Genomic DNA, 24590 nt, shown 5'->3' on the forward strand with positions numbered 1-24590 from the left:
CGGAATATGGAAATCGGAGTGGGAAGGTTTTCCTAGAATCATTTCCCACACATTAATTTAACTTCTATTCTTAATGGTCCTTCGAACCGGATCAGACACCATTGATTTATGGAATCATGAAATTTGAAACTTTGTAAAATCATTCGTAACCATTCACAAATTCATCTGGTCATGTCGTCCATAAAACTCACACACTGACAATTTTAGAGAAAGATTAAGCCCCTACTTTGATAGGCAAAGAGATGTATTAGGACGTAATATTTGAGGTATCCTTTAACAAACAAAGGCAAATCTATAACCAAGCATTTTTAGCCAGCAAGTTCTACCCTGAAAGTGTTCTTGAGCTCTCGTATGTGCGCTTTACCTATGGAAAATACTAATGATTAGTAAAAGGGGTCGATGCGTTGCTTTCTGTTCCAAACGGTAATGCCACATTGGATGTTTAAACTGACTGATTTGTGTTTGAGTAACTCGTTAATTTACTTACCTCATTAATTTAAGTTTGTAAATATTTACCTTTCTGTTGACTGTAACAAATAATGAAGGCCACTTAATTCTTTTATATGTATTTAATTTTTCATGCCAGTGTGGTGTGAATTGGTAATAGTGACTGCTTGTGTTTGTATGCTTGCTTGGCAACGTTGAGTCTCTAACACTGTACCGGCTTGGCCAACACCTTGCCACCACTTTAAGCCGAATAAAGCCAACGTTCCAGCAACTGTGTTTGGTATTCCATAATTTATTCGGCTTAATATTCACCATGCACAAGTTTCTGATGCCCAGCCCAATTGACATGGACCCAGAATCAGCCGATGTGGAGGGCAAAAGGATTATGTGGTATGATAACTTTGAGGCCTTCTGTGCGGCCATCAACCCGGACTTAAATCCAGATAAGTTGGCCTTTTTTCTTGCTCACGTATCTTGTAAACTGTTAAAGATAATTAAAAGGGCCACCACACATGCCACTGCCATAAGCCCGTTGAAGGCTACATTTATGAAACAAAAAAGAGAGGTGTTTGCCATATACAAATTAGCCACCTGCAAGCAACAGAATGACGAAACTCTAGATGCTTTTTTGGATAGCCTCAAATGTCTGGCCTCGGAATGTAGCTTCACTGATTGTACAGCCGCTCAGGTTGAAGAACTGGCCATCAGAGATTCATACATCACGGGTATGGCATCTAATGCAATCCGACAGAGACTGTTAGAGAACTTATCCTTGGACTTATCCTCAGCTGTGAAACAAGCCTGTGCACTGGAAATGACTCTACTGCATTCGGCATCTTATGCAAGTGAAACCAATACCACAGTGGCAGCATTGATAGATGAAGAGGCAAAACCTGAAACGGATCCCAACAGTTTTCTGATCGAAATGAGTGACTCCCCAAATCCAAGTGATTGTGCTGCCGCCGTCAAAGGTCAGAGGTGCTTCTTTTGTGGAGGAACCCTACATCCCAGATCCCACTGCCCTGCCAAGAAAGCCTTGTGTTCCAACTGTCAGAAGGTAGGTCATTATGCTCGTGTCTGCAAGTCGCAAAGAAAACAATGGAATAATAATGGTGAATCACCTAACTCTAATCTTGTAGCTGGAATAGTCCCAGACAACCTCCCACAGTCCATCCCTGCTTCCATAGCAGGGGCCGCTGGGGCTGCAGCTTCTCCTGCACTACGAAGTGTCTACAAAACTGTCCTACCTGTTGAACTGAATGGAGGCGAGGCCCTGGACGGGCTGGTCGACACTGAACCATTTAAAAGCTTTATAGATGCCAAAGTAGCTAAGGCTATGAACTCAGTGACTCGTTCTTCAGCCTGCTGCATAACCATAGCTAATGCCAAACAGACAATGAAACTTAAAAAGTGTTGCAATTACGATTTAACCGTAAGTGGAAGAGTATACCCTGAATTCTGTCTGCACTTGATGGATGATTGCGTGGCTCCAGTTGTTTTGGGACATGACTTCCTACAGTTACACAAGCAAGTCAGCGTAGACTTTGGTGGGATGCTACCACCTTTGGAGCTAAGCATCGAGTCACCTTGTGCTTTGATAGCGGCTCAAATGATGAAAAGTTAAAATTTGTCTTAAAAGGATTTTTGTCGACCGAAATAAAGGTAAAAATCATCTCCCTATATAAGGCTTCACAATTTTCTTTTTCCTATTATATAAATCAGAAAACATCATCCTAACCGAATCCTATAAAGACGGCAGGGTCGTTATTCTTAATAAACAGAAGAGCTGTGTATCATCAACAAAGCTCAACAACCTTTGCAAGATGACACCGCCTATACCAAAGATCCCCGTAATACAATTGCACCACAATTGTTTTAGATTTATTGGGAAAATATACAACAATATAAAAGACATTAAGTTCTTGGAAGAGTTAAGAATAATAAACCTATCCTTTACATATTTCTATGACACCTATCCCCCAACCCCAGAACACAAAGGACTTTCTATTCCCTTGCGTCAAACTTCATCTATAACATATCAAAATGATTGGCGAACTTGCTATCTCCCTTTCGAAGGACTTTTTCTTCCACACACGTTAAACATCCTGAGGACTTTATTCAGATATTGAATAGGTTAAATAATATAAAACTCCAAAGTTTGGGCATGGAGTCATAATGATTCTACAAAGGTCCCGGGAAATGTTTTAAGTTTCTTAAGTGAGAAATAGTTCCTTCTTGGCATTATAGAAACAATTATGTTAATTAAACTATATTCAACTAAAAATTTATTTTCTTTCAATGGTAATTTTTACAAGTAAAAATTTGAATGCAGTAAGGGCAGCTCGGTTGCCACACTTAAAGAATCGCAGCATGGAGTAATTTGAAACTCAAATATCAACAAATGATAAACACACATACGGTATATATATATATATATATATATATATATATATATATATATATATATATATATATATATATATATATATATATATATATAGATATATAGATATATATATATATATATATATATATATATATATATATATATATATATATATATATATATATATATATATATATATATATATATATATATATATATATATATATATATATATATATATATATATATATATATATATATATATATATATATATATATATATATATATATATATATATATATATATATATATATATATATATATATATATATATATATGTGTGTGTGTGTGTGTGTGTGTGTGTGTGTAAATATATATATATATATATATATATATATATATATATATATATATATATATATATATATATATATATATATGTACATATCGATAGATAGATAAAAGTAGTGTAATCCATATGTACACTGTTAAAAATTTGCAATATAAAAACGGTAAATGTCTGGCAACACTTATTCTAGGATTTTTACCGTTTTATAAACGGATATATTGACGTAAACGAGTGATATTAAGTTCACAAACCAGTAAAGGACAATAACACAGTAAGGTAAAATCACGGTGGCCTGTAATTTTCTGAAATACGGTTGAGAACAGTATATTTTTAATGAGAATTTCCGATTAGAATAACAGATTTTTCTCAGAGTGTATATAAAGACTTGTTATTATCACTGGAACAGGGAATCCTATACAGAATATTCCTATTTTATGAAATGCAATCTATTGGATAATCTGATAATATAAATTGTAAGAAAAAAATAATCTTTTTAGACCACTTAATGTAAAATTCCCTTGCAAGGAGTTATGTTGCCTTTTGAAAGAAGAGAACTTTCACTTGATTTCCTGTTTCCATTTTCCTCCCTTTTTCTTTCACAACCTTCATTCCATCCTCTTTTCATTAGGCTACCTAAAATAGGAAATGTATTCATAAGCCATTTTTTCCGATATATGTCAATATCTTAACTGCTGCAGAAATGAAAATCTTGTTTGTAATCTATCTTTCCTGGAACGAGGTGTTCTCTCAGACAAAAGTCAGTTTTGCCTTTCATCAATCAAGCGAATATTGACACATGTGCTAAACGAAGCCTGGATCCCTCGATCACTCATGTTTTGCGGGGATTACATGGAACAATAAAATTGCTTCTGCACGACAGAGAGAGAGAGAGAGAGAGAGAGAGAGAGAGAGAGAGAGAGAGAGAGAGAGAGAGAGAGAGATTATTAAACTACCTCGCTACAATTTTACTGAATAATTAAATTGGCTCCCCAACTGACGTCAGGCAACACCAATGAATAAAGAATCTTTTGAGTTCCTAATGCAGATCATTCAAAGCCACACTAGTTACCCCCCCCCCCTCTCTCTCTCTCTCTCTCTCTCTCTCCATGCACGGGCTAATCATACCCAACTGTCTCAGCCTCCATTCTCAGGTGCCTTGCTTCAAATACCCTCATTTTGGGACTGCAACAGACGTCGACATTTTCAGATGGTTGTAATCCGACCATCAACTGTTCTGGGAATTCGGGATGACTGAGGGATTTGTTTCATGAAACGGTCAGGAAGAGAACTTTCATTCTATTTATTTCTTTTTAGAATTTTTAGATATTTAAATATTAGTGTCTCTTTAGTATTTTAGCCCTGGATAGGTACGGTGGGTCGTTTGCGACCCCGAGCGTCAAAAAAAAACAGGTTTTTCTCACGTGACTCACCCCTGTGACTGAATTTGTGGGTGATCGACCTGCAGGAGGTGTCTCCCCTACACCCTCTAGTAGTGTCCAGATGTGCATTGCTGTAGCTGTACTCCTTCCCCGATTTCTGAGACGCGTCGGGGTCGTTCGCGTCCGAGTTTACCCTTCTGAGGTAGTTTGCATAATTATCAAAGTTATTACGTATTATGAAATTGTCGTAGAATGGTGCAACTTGTATAGGTTATCAGTTGTGGAAAGTCTTGGTGGATTGTTTGGCTACCATGTGCATGTTTTTTTTTTTAGTTAAAATGTCGTTCATCACCACGAGGACCATTTTACCGCGAGTGCCCCTTTTTCATTTTTTTTCATTTTTTTGCCAAGTCATTTTTCCGTAAGATATTGCCAAATAGTGTCGTAAAACTTTTGCTTGTTTAGTGTTGGAAAGTGTGTCTAGATGATCTGGCTACCCATGCATGACTTTGTTTTTGTCAGATACGACGTAGTTATTGGTATATTGGGTATTTAGCTGCGGTTACCAATTTCTGTTTTTTTTTCAATATTTGTAAAAATTACTACGTAGTAAGGAATTGCCGTATATTATTCATTTTTTTTTCATGTTTATGTGTTAGAAAGTGTGCCTTGATGGTTGGGCTAACACGTGCATGTCTTTTTTTTTATCTGAGATATCGTATATTAGAATGTCGGGCATTTTACCGCGAGTGTCCCTTTTTAATTTTTTTTAATTTTTTTGCCAAGTCATTTTTCCGTAAGATATTGCGAATTAGTGTCGTAAAACTTTTGCTTTTTTAATGTTGGAAAGTGTGTCTAGATGATCTGGCTACCCATGCGTGATTTTGTTTTTGTCAGATACGACGTAGTTATTGGTATATTGGGTATTTAACTGCGGTTGCCAATTTCTGTTTTTTTTTTTTCAATATATGTAAAAATTTACTACGTAGTAAGGAATTGCCGTATATTATTGATTTTTTTTTCATGTTTATGTGTTAGAAAGTGTGCCTTGATGGTTGGGCTAACACGTGCATGTCTTTTTTTTTATCTGAGATGCCGTATATTAGAATGTTGGGCATTTTTCCGCGAGTGCCCCTTTTTATTTGTTTTGCATTTTTTTGCTTAGTCATGTTACCGTAAGGAATTGGCAAGTAGTGTCGCAAAACTTATATTTTTATAGTGTTGGAAAGTGTTTCTAGATGATCTGGCTACCCATGCCTATTTTTTTTTTTAGCCAGATATGGCGTATATATAAGTATGTGTTCGATTTTCCTGTGATTGCCATTTTTTCGTTTTTTTCCCATTTCTTTCAAAATTACTACGTACCAAGGACCTATCACAGAGTAATATTTCATTTATATGTTTATTTGTCGGAAAATATGCCTTGATGGTTTGCCTAGCACGTGGCTGAAATTTTTTTTTCTGAAATGCCGTATATTAGAATGGCCATTTTTCCACGAGTGCCCCTTTTTATTTGTTTTGCATTTTTTTGCTTAGTCATGTTACCGTAAGGAATTGGCAAGTAGTGTCGCAAAACTTATATTTTTATAGTGTTGGAAAGTGTTTCTAGATGATCTGGCTACCCATGCCTATCTTTTTTTTAGCCATATATGGCGTATATATAGGTATGTGTTCGATTTTCCGGTGATTGCCATTTTTTCGTTTTTTCCCAATTCTTTCAAAATTACTACGTACTAAGGAACTATCACAGAGTAATGATTCCTCTAGATGTTTATTTGTCGGAAAATTTTGTTTACTTTTTCTTTGATTGAATATCATCAAATTTTTTTAGCTAAAATATTGTTTTACATTTTTTTTTTCGATTTTATTTCCCTTCAAAAAAAATTTTTTGGGTCAGAATTTTAATTTTATAGTCGTAAAATAATCGACAATTATCCAGCAACCCACCATACAATTTTTATGCATATCCAATAATAATTAGATTAGTAAATAACACCTTGAAATTGACATACCCTTCCTACATTTCAAGTGGCAGATTAGGGAGTCTGAGTCAGTGTGGTTGGCGGCCATTTTGTGGACATATCCGAAGCGTAAGCTGCCCTATCTATATATATTCTTGTTCCCTATAGAATTTGTGATATTTTGGTATATTTTTACCTGCATAAATATCATATTATATATTAAATATATTTATTTTTTTACGAAATTTCCAAGTACTCAAAAAATTACCTTTAGATATGGCCCCTGATATAAATGTAATTTACAAAATAATGAAGATTTTTTTACATATTTCTATTTTAGGATAACATATGTTTATTCCCTAAAAAAATTAGCCACTTCCTATTTCATTTGGGTACCCAAAAAAATTCATGAAATTTGGACAATTTTTTTGGGCCAAAAAAAGTTACCCTTTTTTTCTCATTTCAGATCTTCACCTCCATGGGTCTGACTTCATCCAAAATACATCAAGATGTGTCCTAAACATTCAAGAATCAATTCCTAAAAGGATTTGTGTATATATGTATAAACTTTTTTTTTATGAATTTTTATGTCAGGTCTTTTTTTTTCTACTTAATTTTTTAAAATATTTATAATAAATAGTTTTTCTGCAGATGAGTAGTATTTATCTTTACAGTTGTTTTAAGCATTCATTGAAGTTTTTTTTGGCAAAAGAAAAATGGAGGTTACTGCAAAAACTGATTTTTCAAGAATTTTTTTTGGCGACGGGGTCGTTCGCGTCCGAGTATACCCTTAAAGGGGTGTCCGAGGACCGTACCTATCCAGGGTTAACCATCTTCAGTTGTATTTACAATGAGTATGAAAATGACTACTTTCATGAAATCTTAGTAGATCCGTTTCAATAACATGAAGCATAAACGGTGATATTTGTTCCCAGAACAGTTATGGTATATACAAGTTCCATTGAAAATTTGGAAGAAATTTTGGTTCTTGTATAAAGTATATCGAGAAGAAAACAAATGTAGAGAGAACAAGAATCAATGTACCATATAGTAGAGGTCTAGGAGCCCACGAAACTCAAAATGGAATCATTCTCTTTGTAACCTAACTGTAATTACAAGACACTCGCTCTCTTACCCTGTCCAACACATAAATGAGGTATCGATGAATTAACAAAAGGGTAATGTATAGATTAAACGATTATATGTTACAAAATAGAAGGGGAGATGTAAAATTAGAATTGAATCTTCACTATATTTTAGAAGGTATTGAGAAGGGAAAGATTTTGGGTATGACTTCTGAAGGTTTATTTGGAGGAAATGGGTTACATAAATGAAACAAAACCCTTTCCAATTCAATTGTCTACTTTTCTTCGCGTGTTTGTTCAAATGATGTAGAGATGGATGTTCGTCTTGATCTGAAAAGATTAGACGATTAAAATCATTACAAGGATTAAACTAATAATCATATTAAATTTCTTCTCGTTGAAGAGATGACAGTTATGTTACAATTAGTACAGTTATCGTTAGATGAAATTGTATTGTATTTACTAAATGAAAGATTTCATGTCGACCCTGGGAAGTACACGAAGGACTTATGTTAACTTTGAATTTAGGTCCCGTCCTTTGATGTTTACATATATAAAACAACTCGTAAGATAAAAAGAAAACTATCATTGTTTATTTGTAGTTTATCATTCTTTTCAGTATTAATCTGGTTTTTTATTATAGTTTGTGTTACTTGATATAATATATATCAAATGGGCATGAACTGGTAATATTCAATGTTTTCAATATTACGACTCAACTTAGAGATTTAAGAGAGAGAGAGAGAGAGAGAGAGAGAGAGAGAGAGTATGAAAAGGACACGAAAGGCAATGGGGCGTGGCCTTAAACATGCAAAAGTCAGCAGTTTAATCTTTACCTGGATGTCAGTCGTCTACAGCTGTGGGTTGATAGTGGAGTTTCACACATGAAGCGGAGAAGGAAAACCAGCTGGACAGGAATAGCGAGTCCTCCATCAAAAGTATCTCATTAAATTAATTAACTTTATCAAGATGTCATTTAAACATGAAATACTTCCCGGAGTATGCTACACTGTTTAAAGTTTGCATTAAAAAAACGGTAAATGTCTGGCAACATTTATTCCGTGATTTTTATCGTTTTAAAAACGGATATATTGACGTAAAGGAGGGATGTTACGCTAGCCAACTCGTAAAATAGAATAACAAAGTATTGTAAAATTACGGTCGCCTGAATTTTACTGAAATATAGTGGAGCTCGGTATCTTTTTACCGAGAATTTCTGATTAAAATTGTGGTTTTTTTCTAATAGTGTAACCAGAAAGGTGGACTAGGCTGAAACCTAGGGACCCACCAAGAGCAGGGGCCTACTGTATGTAACCTTTTTTTTTTTCAGTGCTTGATGTGAAAACTATTTGTGGGATGTCGAGGGATCCGAAGAAGCTCGAAGCCTTAGGGTCCTGTCATAGGTTAATAGAGCACCAAGGCTATATAGTGTGTGTGAAGTGGTGGTGGGTGGGGGTGGGAGCGCTAATATCAATATTTGTGACCTGGGGAAGGGGAGGTGGTGTCTGCTTTATGGGAAATACAAATTCCATTTAGAATTTTCAAGAATATTTAAGGAAATATATAGAACATCCAGAGAATTTTTTCCTTATGTAGAGGGAAGGAGGACACTGGAGATGTGTTAGTGCTAAGCGTGCAGCTTCACTCTTTGTGCAAATACGATGGAATACTTTTTGGAACTTCCCTTTGCAACATGAAAGTAATTGCTAAAACAAACTTAAAATTTCTTCATGAATGTCCTTATTGCTTCCCATTGAATGTTTATCGAATCCCTAAATATCCATCGATGTTAATCATAGGTTGACGTCAGATGTCACTGAGATGTTCCCTCCCCTCAAAAGAAGACATCGCTGAGTGACATCTCCAAGTTATAAACTATTCGGAACCATTCGATTCATTATTTCCCTTAGAGAAGAGTTAATCTCAATATATCATTTCACAGTTTAGTTAATATCTCTCTCTCTCTCTCTCTCTCTCTCTCTCTCTCTCTCTCTCTCTCCTGGGCCGGACGAACATCCAGAGACCCGGAAGCAAAATCGAAGAAGAGAAATCAAGCTGAAGATGTGAATGAAAGAGGAAGACTGAATTCACAAGATTTATCATCAATGACATATCAAATCAGTATTGGATTTTGATGAAGGATTATTATCCAGTGACTTATGTCTGTTTGTCTGACGCCACCCTTACCTTGAGGTGTATCAGATTGTCCATGAGATATATAAAGCACATGCCTAATGTAGTTAGAAAGACGCAAGAAATAATCCCATAAAGATAACCACGTACTTTAAAAGGATCTCCTCACTTAATTTGAAATCAGGAGAATTCTCGGTATACCCTTCTGTTCAATCAGCTTTCCCAAAGAGAGATTCCTCTACAAAATAAAGATCAAGATCTGACATAAATTTCTTCATAAAGAAAGATCTTCGTCTGTTCATCGTCCTCAATTAGATTAGCGAAGTTAACCTTCTGGTTTCATCGCATTCCAGAGAAAACGAAGGGAGCTTTGAAGTTTTGCATTTCTGTATTTTGCATTTGATTGCGGTAAAGGGAGAGAGAGAGAGAGAGAGAGAGAGAGAGAGAGAGAGAGAGAGAGAGAGAGAGAGAGAGAGAGAGAGAGAGAGAGAGAGAGAAATTCCTACCGTGTTTACTTGGGGAGGAAGAAGGTCGGTATTTTTCACTCTGATAAACTAGATATAGAACGTTGTCTTCTTTCTATATATAAGGGAAAATAGTTTTTTTTATTTTTGTTGTAAAATCGAAGGGATTTAGAAGATCAGAATAACTGCATACATTATTAGACAGCTGTCAAATTCTATTTCTTTCATCTCTAAATAATCATCCCGTTAATATTTTAAATATTTCATTATATTTGAGGAAGAGAAGAATTGTCAGTTTATTTTAGAAATCTTTATTAAATCCTGATAATAATTAACTTATTGTTTGAGAGGAATTTTCTTCTCATTTTATTTTGACAGGAAGATTCGTAACCTTAGGAAATCTCAAATTTCGAAATTTGTATTAATTTGCCAATAGTTTTTATCCAGAAAATTTCAGTGGGTAATCTAATCTATCAAGATTTCCCAATGTTAATATTCCTTAGATCATAATTAAACTGCTTATTCTTACCTTCGTCTTTATCAAGAGAAAATTTAATATTCAAGACTTTCACGACTGTAATTATAAAATAAAATTAACACCTGATTTTTAGACAAATTAGTAATTAAGGTTTTTTCCTGAACAGCTATTACTATTTTCTTGAGTCGATCAAAATTTTTTCGAAATTGGATTATTATCAATACTTTATGTTTTATCGATGTAAATCAATGATAAGATTGGATAAGTTATTACTTTACAACTTACCTTTAGATTTACGATAATCTCTCCCCAAAAGATATATTCAATTGATACTTATTTATTAATTAACAAAAACCTTTTTTGTTAATAATCTACAAAAGTTATGTATGAACATTATAAGTAGTGTACAGCCATAAAGGCTTCTTTTTTTTTCTTTTTTTTTTTTCATAATTGTAGCGGTACATTACAACTGCTATATCATGTTACGTTGAAATCTCTCTCTCTCTCTCTCTCTCTCTCTCTCTCTCTCTCTCTCTCTCTCTCTCTCTCTCTCATTGGCATTAGTCCTCCTTTAGCGTATGTGATGATGCAGACAAATTAAAAAAACAAAGATTTTCTGACCTTTGAAAGACAAAATAGAATTTATATAGCGTCAAAAGGCGACTCCTGTCATTGCTATTTGTTGGAATTAAGCGAAAATATAAAAGGATGAGCTACAATCGGATATCTGTTGGTGGCATTTGGAACCATTTTGATAATTATTTATGCAAACATCATATATTATGTAATGGGAATATCATTAAATACTGATTTCTCTCTCTCTCTCTCTCTCTCTCTCTCTCTCTCTCTCTCTCTCTCTCTCTCTCTCTCTCTCTCTCTAATGGGTAAGATATGGTTCTGACAAAAGATTTTTTTAAAAAATAATATACAGTAGTGTAAGGTATACGCCAGGGAAAAGAGTGACTTGAGTCAGAGAGATCTTTAGAGATGATTTCTATAATTAGATTGATACTAAGATCTATCAGAATACAAAGGAAATCGGTGTTATGGGAATAGTGGCATTGTCCAGTTACTCTAGAGATAATCCTATCACAGCATTAGGCCTAATTTTAATGGTCTTCCTATTAGCATAACAGAAGTTTAATTAAGGAAGGAACCGATATCTCCAACACCATTTAACCAAACCTGACAACGTCTAAAATACTACCACCCATTGCTACTCTCCTTGAATCCATTTGTATTAGCATTGCTTCCTTCCATTCACTTTTTCCGCACAACCTATCGGAAAGTAATATTCCTTCCCAGATGAACCTTTGAGGATATCAATGGCTCAACAACTCACTCATTGGACAATTTCCTCCTTCGAATGGATATTTGAGAAGCTGTGTTATCTAACAGAAAGAAAAGTGATAAGTTAGTAAAACGTTTCCCTCAAGATCTGCTGCATCTCTTGAACAGTAATGGTTTCGAAGAACATTTACAAAGTTGAGATCAATTGTTGTTTGTTGTGATTTAGTTCCATAATAGATTGGGGGATTTTGGAAGCAAAGCTTTTTTTCTAACATTTCTTTTTCAAATATATTCTAAGGAATTTATTAAGTTTCAATCTTGGAGTAAGAGTCCTGGAAATAAATTGTTCACAGAAGCAAACTACCATAGGATTCTCCTCTATAGCAATATTTCTAAAGGTTGTGCACACTAAGGAAGATTGGAATGATGTCCATCAATATCTGATAGAGTTTTTGGATTCCTTTGTCCAGCCAAACATTGCTATCCTCAAATGCTCCATGAAGTGATCGTTTAATTGGTAGGTTTAAATGTTACTCATGAATGGCAGAGATAAGGGACAGTGGCAATGCTCTAGCAGTACATTACCCTAGAAACAGACTTTATATACATATTATCAACGCCTAGGACAAGGGAGGGCCTGACAATGGCTGCTGATGACTCTGCAAACATATCTATAGTGTCCTCCAAAACATCCTAGCAGGAATGTTTCCAATAGGTAACCACAAATTTAAATTGTCCTCATAACAGGGAATCAATGTATCTGCCTTTTAAGTTTTCATTGCTGTCAGAACCTAAGGGCTTGAGAAATGCTGCTTTCAATAAAACTTAAGTAGAAGTGCCACGTAAGGTTTAGAGAGCTGTGTTCACACAACACTCTGTGAAGAGTATATGACAACACTGCACCAAATGAAGTTAGAGAATCATGTTATATTTCAAATATTAGAGGAGGGAATGTTTCAAAGCCTTGAATCTGCTGGAAACTGAATTTTCAAAATCTGAAAAGGGAGCTGGGTAGGTAGGCTACAGATTTATCTCTTTAATGATCTCGATATTTGTTTCATGACATTTAAGTGTAAATCTCAGATTAACATGTTTGGTCTTTTTTAACTGATAAAATGAAATTGTCCAAATATAGATGAGATTGTGATTATTTACTGTGACAGGCCAATCATGCACTAAATTACTCTTTATTAGTATCTGTCAAATTGACATCAGCATAATCAATTGTTTTTCGGTATTTTAGACAAGTTTTTTTCAAAGGTTCATCGCTATACATAACTTATATTTATAAATTGAGCAATTGACATTTAGGGGTATTTTCCTAAAATAGACGACGTTGTTCTTTCGTTCGTTTCAAATTTGTTTTCATGAATGGAAATATTGAATTTCTTCTTTATTTTGGTGTTGTTAATTGTGGCCTATTTGCCATCATTATGAAGGGTTATCTATGGGTTTCATTAATGGAAAGTGTTCTGGACTGTTTTCCTTTTAGTATTAACAAAATATATTTGGATCTTATTACTTCTCAGAGTTAAAGAAATGAAATAGTCTCATTACCATATTGGCATGACTGGAAACGACATGAATGATTTCCTCTCAAACCACTAGAAGTATTTAGTTTATTTGGGTTGAATCCTGCACACACTACTGTAGGTCTCGAAATATGTTTACCTGATATCGAAATAAATAAATAAACAAATGAGTCAGAGTCGGATGAATTGTTCTACAAAAGAATCGCCTCTCGATGTGTCTTATCAACCTTCAAAACTCTGCACAGAAGAAAAGTTCTGAGTCTCTTCATTACATGAAGCACTTATGAAAGTTTGAAGATGGGAGAAAAACATTTGAAGGTTGTTAAGAGTTGAACTATTTATTTTGATGATTTTAGGTGCAAAATGTTTCACATTGCATCAGGAATATTTTCATGAGGCCTTATATGTGTATATATATATATATATATATATATATATATATATATATATATATATATATATATATATATATATATATATATATATATATATATATATATATATATATTTCATTAATCAATTCAAACAAACCTGGTTCGATCCCCACGAGGATCGTCACACATATATATATATATATATATATATATATATATATATATATATATATATATATATATATATATATATATATATATATATGTGTATATATATATATATATATATATATATATATATATATATATATATATATATATATATATATATATATATATATATATATATTTCATTAGACAATTCAAACGAACCTGGTTCGATCCCCACCAGGATCGTAACACATATATATATATATATATATATATATATATATATATATATATATATATATATATATATATATATATATATATATATATATATAATTTTTTTTTCTTTTCCATAGAGAATGGTTTGTTTTTATGTACCATGATTTTTTGTCAACTGTTATTATACCATTTCTCTACTTACAGAATCCAAGGCGGAGAGTGAGACTGAACCATGTAACGCTCCCCCTGTGATCTGAGAGTAGTAAACTTTTTGCTTAGGCGAGCCTGAGGATTAAAATCCTAATTTGAGTATTTTTCTTTATATAATTTTTTTTTGTTCAAGGAAATCTTCGTATTTCAGTTGCTAATGTGTAACCTTTGGATATTTCGTTCTTAGTTCTTGTTTGCCTAAAGCTGTCATGATATGCCTTGTTTTCAGAATTATTTGCCATAAATTTTACTATATATCAATGTAACCTTTTTCAATCATTTGTTTACTCATATTTACTCACATTTACCCATATGTATTGGTTTTCAGGGTTATTTACTGCCATTTTTGTTTTTTTTTTCCTTTGGTTTTGAGCATATAATATTTTTCTTAATATGCAGTATTATCCTTTTGAGTATGTAGTCTTTTTTTTAGTTTGTTTTTTGGTTGAATTTAGTCACATTATGTATATCTTGAGTTATAGTTCATATTTTGCTCATCTTAGAAGGCACAACTACTGTAATGAATTATGTGAATTTAATTTGTTAAGATTTTGTAGTTTGTTGCTGTTTGAGTTTCTTTTTTGGGGGGGAAGTTGAGATCTTGCATACTCAGAGCGAGTTGCGGCTGAATAGTAATGTTGGGGTTTGAATTTAAAGTAAATGGTGACGTGAAACGATTTTCCTTGTTTTTGTTGGAAATTATCACAGTTCTAGGAGTAACTGTAACTTGGTAGGGGGGGATTTATCACGTATACCTTCTTTGTGAATCTCTGTTTGAGCGTCATGTGAATGACCTCAGTTCGCTGGCTCACTTGGGAGTGTCTGCTTTCTCAGCTTCCACTGGCGACAAGAGTCCACCTCTATGGTAAATTGCTAACGAAGGGTTTTTTTCTGTCTCTTCCTTGTTTTCGCAGATTCCTTGGTTGGGGGGGGGGGTGCAACAGCTCAGGAGAGCGAAGGACTACCGGATGAATCCGGATTGCCATGACGAACACGACCATATTTGGTCTTCTTTTTAGGACCTCATGGGGTCACGCCCAGTGACGCCCAGCGACACCCGTGGCCTATGAATCAGTTGGGCTTGAGATCTCACAAGGAGCAGATAAAATTTTATCGTATATTACATTGCTCGCTACGACCCATACTCTTATGTTTTTGTACTTAGAATTTTTACACTGAAATTGCTGGACTTAGAAATTTTACAGAGAAGTGAAGAAACTGTATTAAAAGTAAAGTAAGAATTCCTTCGCTCCCTGACCGTTGTTCGCCCAAAAATAATTGTATTAAGCCACTGTTTGATAAAGAGCACTTATTCTATGAATTAGACTGATAATTTCCTAGGCTTTAAAGATATTTAAATGTGCTCAGAGTTCTGTAATAACTTCTTAATGAAATACATATTGTCAAATACAGATTAGACTCTGTCTTACTCTGCCTCTTGAACTTTAATGTATTTCTCGTTGAAATTGTTTAGAATAGTGACATTTTCGTTGCTACGACATTCACGAAGAGCAAGTTTGAACTGTGCTCTCGCTTGCCTTATCTGTAGAACAAGGGGACCTTCTCTCTGGCTACCATTGCTCCTCCAAAGAAGGAATATTTTTCAAGTGTGTGCATAGAGGTCTTTAATTAAATCATTCCAACCAGGTATGTTTCGATGGTTACCTCTGGAGAGTCTAAACGTGTCTCTGCCTGAGTTCCATAAGGCATTTATTATATTTACGTAGAATTCCTTTAGTTTTGTTTTATGTTGTTCGTTGCAGCACTTAGGATTATTACAGAGCAGGGCTTTAGCAGGTTGAGTTATCGAGCGGAGATTACTTTCAGATGAGCATTTGAATGCAGTGGATTTTTGGAGGTTGGAGAAGTCCCATGTGATGGATAGTAGCCTCTCCCTTTGGATGGGTACCGCCAGGAGGGAGGGTGTATGAAAGTTGACCTGCAGGGGTATGTGGTTGAATGCAGACAATAGGTTGTATCGTATAATACATTCAGTGATAGAGCTATGCAGGCGGTCAGTGGTAATACAATGATCAAGACAAGGTTCTTTCCAAATTAGTTTTCTGCATATGAGTATATTATCAGGAAAGCTCAGACGATAAATAAAACAAATTACCGAAAAATTACATAACAAAAGAATTCTATTCTCTTACTCCAAATGGAGACAATGAGTACCCTCATTATCATTGGTAACCAGAAAGAAAGAAAGAAATTAGTTATTTTACATCATCACTATGAGTAGTCTCACTTCAAAACAGTTGTCCACAAATAAAGATAAGGAATGCTGTATGATTCCACTTTCCGTTAGTCTATAGAAAACTTCCTTACATACTACACAACTATATGGCCTCAGAGGTAAAGTATTGGATCCATAAAGGCATATTCAGACTCTGATGACAGTTGTGCTCTTGGAAACGTCTGCCTAGCGATCTGCTGGACTGGGATTTGAGACCTGCTTAGACTCGGTAGTTTCTTGTATTGTCTGCAAAGTCATCATTATTGTGAGCTAAGGATGGAATGTTTAGGGGGAGCCTATAAGTCTACCAGCTGAGTCATCAGTAGCCATTGCCTGGCCCTCCCTAGTCCTAGCATTTAGGCGCTTTATCATATGTATATAAGGTCAGTCTCCAGGGCATTGACCTACTCGCTAGGGCATTGTCAGTGTTCATTGTCTTTGAAATTCATGACGGCCTTTAAAGCTTTTAAAGATGATGTGTATGTTTTTCTCTCGATATTAACCTTCAAGAAAGATAATTATGTCTTTTCCTTCGAGTATCAACTACATATCTTGATTAATGTGTCTATAAATCTTCTGTCTTCGAATGATGGAGAGGAAATAACCAACGGTGTCCAATGAGCGTCCTTCCTTGTGATAACGAGAATCACATTTAAAGTATTATAGTAGTATTAAAGGTTTCTTTTCATTCGATCTATCTATTCCTTATCATTCTTATACTTTATCAACCGAATTACTCTTCCTGTTAGGTAACTCAGGACAATAAATTCCTCCTTTCCTCCTTTCTCTGTCTCCGTCTGTTCAATAAAGCTTGAAGTGGAATGGAAGGGAGAGGAGAACTCAGAGTTAATTGATTGGACACACACTCATTCGTCAGAATGTTGGTAATTGTCTCATCTCTGCTTAAGGAGAATTCTATTTCAACAAAGCTTTGGAAAACACAAACATACATATACAAAGACAGACAGATTGACATATACGCACTCGCACACAAATACACATATGCAACAACAACAATATCTCAGTGGCGTCCAAAAATCAAAGTCAGAATTTCTGTCAGAATAATGCTATGCCTGATGCTATTAGAAATATGGATCCTGTCAGGATCCCTTTATTGTAGAGATAGCGGTATGAAATAAGTTATATATATATATATATATATATATATATATATATATATATATATATATATATATATATATATATATATATATATATATATATATATATATATCTTATTATTATTATTATTATTATTATTATTACTTGCCAAGCTACAACCCTAGTTGGAAAAGCAGGGTGCTATAAGCCCAGGGACCCTAACAGGGAAAATAGTCCAGTGAGGAAAGGAAACAAGGAAAGAATATATATATATATATATATATATATATATATATATATATATATATATATATATATATATATATATATATATATATATATATATATATATATATGTGTGTGTGTGTGTGTGAGTGTGTGTGTATGTGTGTGTGCGTGTGTGTATAGCCTATGTGTAGCCAATATATCCTCATCATCACCTCCTCCTACCCCTATTGACGTAAAGGGCCTCAGTTAGATTTCGCCAGCTGTCTCTATCTTGAACTTTTAAATCAATATTTCTCCATTCATTGTCTCCTACTTCACGCTTCATAGTCTTTAGCCATGTAGGTTTGCGTCTTCCAACTCTTCTAGTGCCTCGTGAACCCCAGTTGAAAGTGTAATGAACTAATCTCTCTTGGGGAGTGCGAAGACATGCCCAAACCATCTCCATCTATAGTAATCTCTCTTATAGTTTTATTTTTAATCCTGTCGTGCCATTTAACTCCCAATATCCTTTTGAGGCTTTGTTCTCAAATCTACTAAATCTATTGGAAATTGTTTCATCGTCATACCATGTCTCATATCCATACTGTAACACCGATCTCACTAAACTGATATATAGTCTGATTTTTTATATGTAATTTCAGGGTGATTTCATTTCCAAATTTTACTTAACCTAGCCATTGCCTGATATGATTTTTCTATCTTTCACTAATTTTAAAGACCCAGTGTTGGACGTATATATATATATATATATATATATATATATATATATATATATATATATATATATATATATATATATATATATATAACGCAGCCATTTCTACTCCACTGCAGGTCAAAGGCCTCAGACACGCCCTTATTCGTGTCTGGGGTTCTGATAGTTTCATCACCAACTGCGGATTGGTGATGTTTGTTCCAAAAGATGATAATGGATTGATTGATTGATTTAAATTAAAGTTTTCAGGGATCCTGACATGATAATGGAAATATCATCCCCAATAGAGATGGAGTGATAAAAATAGCAGATGATTTCTATGCCATGCTATACAATAGTGATATCAGAAATAACTTCACCAATAGAAATAATGAAACACCTGGACCGGTACCAAACATAACATTAGGAGAAGTAAAGAAAGCATCAAAAGGCATGAAAAGGGGCAAAGCTGCAGGAGAAGATGGCCTAACAATTGATTTAATAAGAGATGTAGGAGATTTCAGGGGGTAAAACTGGCTGAACTCTACACCAAATGTCTGCAAGAAGGGCAACCTAGTATTAGTTACCCAGAAAAATGATTTTTTTTTTTTTTGCAGATTTTGATCTAAAAACTTACAGTACGGAACAAGATATTTCAATTTTTATGAGTCATAGAACATCAAGATGAAAATTGCAGATAAAATCATTTAAATAAAACTATAGATGATTGATTTTATTCAAATGTAAAAAGAGAAATTGTAAAAGTTGTTTTCATTCATGAATTAGTTAAAAGATAAATATTCTTCTGTTTCATATTTCACTAGATAAGTTTTTAAAAATATATTCAAGATTTAATTCGTTCACAAGTGATTAAAGAAATCACAGACATGTTTACATATTTTCTATAATAACATATTTTTTTTCAATAAACTTTGATTAAAATTTACTTTATATAAAATTTTAAAGTTCAAATGATAATTATATGTTATGTAAATAATTCTAGCACGCATTTTAAATTACTCTATTGAAATACGTTTATTTTCTATATACTTTATCAGTATATTGATATATTAAGCCTTTATTATACAATTAAAATGTATAAAGTAACTATTTGATAGAATAGTATACATAAAACATATTTTACATTGCTTCTAATTTTAGGGTAAATTAGATGGTTCTTACGATCATAGATTACACAAAGTAGTGAGCTGAGCATTAAGAGTATATAATGTGGAACGATAGTATGTTTCTCATCGTTCATTTACCCTATATGCGAGAGATTTGAGCAATCACGTTTACTAATGTTGCTTTATCAACCCTTCAGTCAAGGGGGTATTCAATAATATTAATTTCAATAGAGTAATGACAAGCTTAATCTTCATCCGAAGTAACTTGATCAGCCTGTTTTTAAAATTGTGATTTCTATTTCTATACCTGTTTATGTTAATTTTTACTGCATCTTCCACATGATATGAGGATTTTCATTAGAATTTATCAAAATTAATTATAAACACACAAAAAAATTCTTAACACGTTAAATCGCCCAAATTTTCGAAAACACGTCATTATGAAAGAATATCTTTCCATCTGATCGAGCTCGTCAATAATTTGCGTAATATTAACCGTTCACTGAGATTGGAGGAAGCCTTTCCTGCTCCATCAGAATTTAAGGAGTAAAGAAACTGAAAGATAGAATACAAACGTGAAAACTTTATTTTCGTTTGACTATAATGATGATTAATTTATGCAATTTTCTATAGATTTTGCAGAAAATAGAAAAACTTGCAAAACAGTTTTCTTTCGTTTCTGTTTTGACTTTCGAGGGGGACTAAATAAAACCCAATTCTATATCATCCCTTTATCTAAGTCTATATGTCAATAAATGTTCCATTTTTAATCCTTCTTATCCTATAATGACCTTTGATCTATTTCTAATTATGTTTAAGGGGAAACAGGAAGATCTCCTCTTCTATTCTGTTGTAAGATTCCATAAAAACAGTTATGTTTACAAAAACTATCTCACAAATTTTTAATATCAGATTTAGAGGGAGAAAGAAAATATAGCAAATTGTGAAAAACTATAATAATTATAGATTATTTTCTTCCTCATTTACAGTGGCAATTCCGTTAGAGAGAGAGAGAGAGAGAGAGAGAGAGAGAGAGAGAGAGAGAGAGAGAGAGAGAGAGAGAGAGAGAGAGAGAGAGATTATGGACAGCAAATGGTTCTGTTTGCTACTTTTGTTTTTTCCGTAGGTTATGTATGATGCTTATATAAGTACCAGCAGTATTCTTGCAGTTCCAGGTAAAACCAGTTCCAAAGAAAATCCTTCGATCTGGTATGAAAAATTAAATATATACAAAAGAGTTAAGTGGCATTCATTGGTTGTTGCAGCCAAAAATTCTAGGTAATCACATCTATAAATAAGTACAGAAACCTAAGCAATTGCAAGCTTGAATAATTGAGGTAAGTAAATTACCGAGTTACTTAAACACAAATCAGTCAGTTTGAACATCCAATGTTGCATAACTGTTTGGAACAGAAAGCAATACAGCAACTCCTTTTACTAATTATTGGTATTTTGCATAGCTAAAACGCACACACCAGAGCTCAAGAACACATTCAGGGTAGAACTTTCTGGCTAAAAATGCTTGGTTATAAATTTACCTTTGTTCGTTAAAGGATGCCACAAATATTACGCCCAAATACACCTCTTTGTCTATCAAATTAGGGACTTAATCATTCTCCAAAATGGCCAGTTTTCTAGTTTTATGGATGACATGACCAAATGCTCAGTAGTATCCTCTTCCTCCCTATACACAACACAAAGGGTATCCTTATAATTTCTGTTTCTATAATTTCTTTTAATTCTTGCACATTTAACCTAGTTTTCATAAATATTACTGTCGCATTAGTGTCAAGTTCACCTATGCAGTCTCTTCAGCCATTACTACTCAAAAACCTCAGTTTGGTCATCTCTGCTTTTCTTGCTTCTATTTTTCTTTCAATTTCATTTGCCTCTTAATTATTGTTTCTTTTTTAAATTTCTTGTTTATTTATACTCTCTTACTTCTTCAATTTTAATATGATATTCATTGCATATTTTTTAATACTTTTTCTCCAACATTCCCCATATGGTTCTCTTATTTGATCTTCCACTACTTTCTTAACTAGCCATTTGTCATCCGATGTTATGAAATAACATCACATTTTTCATACTGTATTCTATTTTCAACTGGCCGTATTCCTATTTCTGCTATTAGCCCCCAGTATGGTGTAGTAGAAACCTGTTTAAACATTTCTTTCATAATTTTGTACTGTTTATTCTCTAGTTCTTTCATTTCTTTTTCTTTTATTACACCCCATGTCTAAATATTTGCAAACATTGTAGTTACTACTACTGTATCATAGATCTTTATTCTCACTAACAATGCCAAATCTCCTACTCTGTTACTGTCTCCATACTTCCTAACTTCCTGTACCATGTGAGCCTATTCTATTATTGCTTCCCTTTTGCTTATGATGAGACTTTGGTTTCCTTTATCCTAGTACCACTCTCCTAATTATTTATATTCCTTAAATGTTTTTATCCTTCGGAGTTTCTTAAAACCTCGTCCTTTGAGTTCCATGGTTGATTTGTTGAAGGTGGAAATTGGGAGAAACAAAAATCCATGAAAGGACTCATTCATATCGTATACATGCAAAACAATACATCTCTCTAAAGTGCAAAGAATGTACAGATATAATTGTGTACGTTTAGTGGTAAATATGTTGCGACCCATCTCAGAATCTGCACCGTGTTGGAATACACTCCTTTGGCGCTGCGCAATGTGAAGATTCCCAGATCGAAAAACTAGAATAGATTATTCACTGGCAAAATCAGACATGGATCTACACCACGAACATATGACTGCTGATTGCATATCCTTTCTTGACTTCCCAACATCAAGATGTGGTTATTATTGCAACAAAAAATTATTTGTAATTTATGACATATTGATAGTGTGTTAAAGGTGCTTTGAATCATTATAAAATTATCATACACACTGTTTAAAAAATATCAAATGCATGAAAAAATGATATTAGTTAATTAACTACAACACCCTCCCCATTGTTTGTGAATTAGAGGCTGACATTCAACAATTTTAAGTGGCCTAAACACAGTGACAGATAGGGGTGGCAATTCCATATTACAATAACTATCACGCCTTGGAAACAAATTAAACACACATAATGACCTGACTTTACATATTGGCCTGATCACTACATATACGACGAGAAGATTACCCCATGGAACCTAATACTGTCAACACACCTATTGCCATATAAGGTAAACGAGTCAGTCGACATATTTACGTGAATCTGTTTCACTCCACACCAACCAAAATACGATTCCAACTTGGTCGCGCGATTTGGGAATCTTCACACTGTGCAGCGTCAAATGAGAATATTCCAATACGGTGCAGATTCTGAGATGGGTCGCAACATATACACCTGCGTTTGATTCAACATATCAAAAATAAAAAATTAATAGCGCAGATAGGATACCCCTGGATAATTACTAATAATTATTTACTCATTTACAGGTGAGTAATATGCAGAAATCAACAGGCAATCAACCAACATAAAATATAAAATTGCCGATGACCCAATGACGAATACACGCAGAGATCATAGAGCAGCAGAAGAAAAATTTATTGCAAGAGAAGCAAAAGAAAAATGCCAATGAGGATATCCTATGCAGCCGACCAGAAGAATTTCATCAAACACTAGCAAACAAAACAAGAAAACAAAGTGAATTCTAAAGTTGGGTAGTATACAAAAAATGGTAGGAAGTTACAAGGTGACTTTAGAACAGTAGCCTAACCTATTCAAGGTATCAAGGTATGCAGTCAAAATGCCTCTTGACATTGAACATCCTGAACGATTTAGCATCACAGATGAACCCAATTCTGTTGTAACACGATGGCAACAGTGGTGTGAGAAATTTAAGATTTTTTTTAGAAGCATTTGGGAATATGAAGGATGCCTCAAAGAAGGCATTATTACTTCACACAGCAGGTAGAGAAGTTTGGGAAGTGTTTAAGACATTGCAGCCTACAGATGACACAAGTGAAGCTGCAAACAAGGCTCTTACCATATATTTTGCTCCTCAGGTCAACAAATTTTTTGAAAGGTATCAATTTACAGCACAGACATATCAGAAAAAAATGAAAGTTTTGATGCATTTGTGACTAGACTAAAGAATTTAGCTGTTTCATATGAATTTCTAGAATTAGAAAATGTTATCATAGATAAAGATATTGCACATTGCACATCACAAGAGTTAAAAAAGAAATTATTGCAAGACAAAGATTTAACATTAGAAAAGGTATTGATAATAGGCAGAGCTTTAGAAACCTCAAATAGGCAAAGTAACATAATAGGTAGTTCTACAAGTAATAGAATGGAATGTTCTGAAATTAATATAATAGGTTCCAAGTGGAAAAACAATGAGAATGAGAGAAGGAATATATCAAAGCCTAGTCATAGAAAATCCAATGAATAATCAAATCCACGTTACAGCAAATAAACTAAGATCAATAAAGTCCCGGAACAAAATATGAAGAAGAACATACCAATAGCAAAGGGTAGTTGGTAGATCTCGTCCAAGGAGGCTGTCAACGCTGCATTGAACATACAGTAGATGTCCCAGCCCAGGGGAGTAAGAAGTTTAAGTTACACTTCTCGTAGTTTGGGGTGCTTATGCCAGAGAGAGAGAGAGAGAGAGAGAGAGAGAGAGAGAGAGAGAGAGAGAATCTGGCCTATGTATCCATTTACTCATAAAGAATATTACATTCAACTTTTGTTTTTATAGTTGAATCCCATTAAAAGT

General features: G+C 33.9%; 1 protein-coding gene across 1 annotated transcript; it reads left to right on the top strand.

Moving 5' to 3' along the window:
• The first annotated feature begins 760 nt into the window (after positions 1–760).
• LOC137618898 (uncharacterized) lies at positions 761–23343 on the top strand. Its single transcript, XM_068349099.1, has 2 exons — positions 761–1879; positions 23302–23343. Exons 1-2 carry the CDS (start codon positions 761–763, stop codon positions 23341–23343), a joined length of 1161 nt encoding a protein of 386 aa, XP_068205200.1.
• Positions 23344–24590: the final 1247 nt, after the last annotated feature.

This window comes from Palaemon carinicauda, chromosome 25 (assembly GCF_036898095.1).
Source record: "Palaemon carinicauda isolate YSFRI2023 chromosome 25, ASM3689809v2, whole genome shotgun sequence".
In the NCBI taxonomy this organism is placed as follows: domain Eukaryota; kingdom Metazoa; phylum Arthropoda; class Malacostraca; order Decapoda; family Palaemonidae; genus Palaemon; species Palaemon carinicauda.

Coding starts and splice junctions, on each gene's coding strand:
- LOC137618898 (XM_068349099.1), top strand. CDS start 761: ATGCACAAGTTTCTGATGCCCAGCCCAATTGACATGGACCCAGAATCA. Junction 1,880..23,301: donor GTTGCAATTACGATTTAACC/GTAAGTGGAAGA, acceptor ACTCATTTACAG/GTGAGTAATATGCAGAAATC.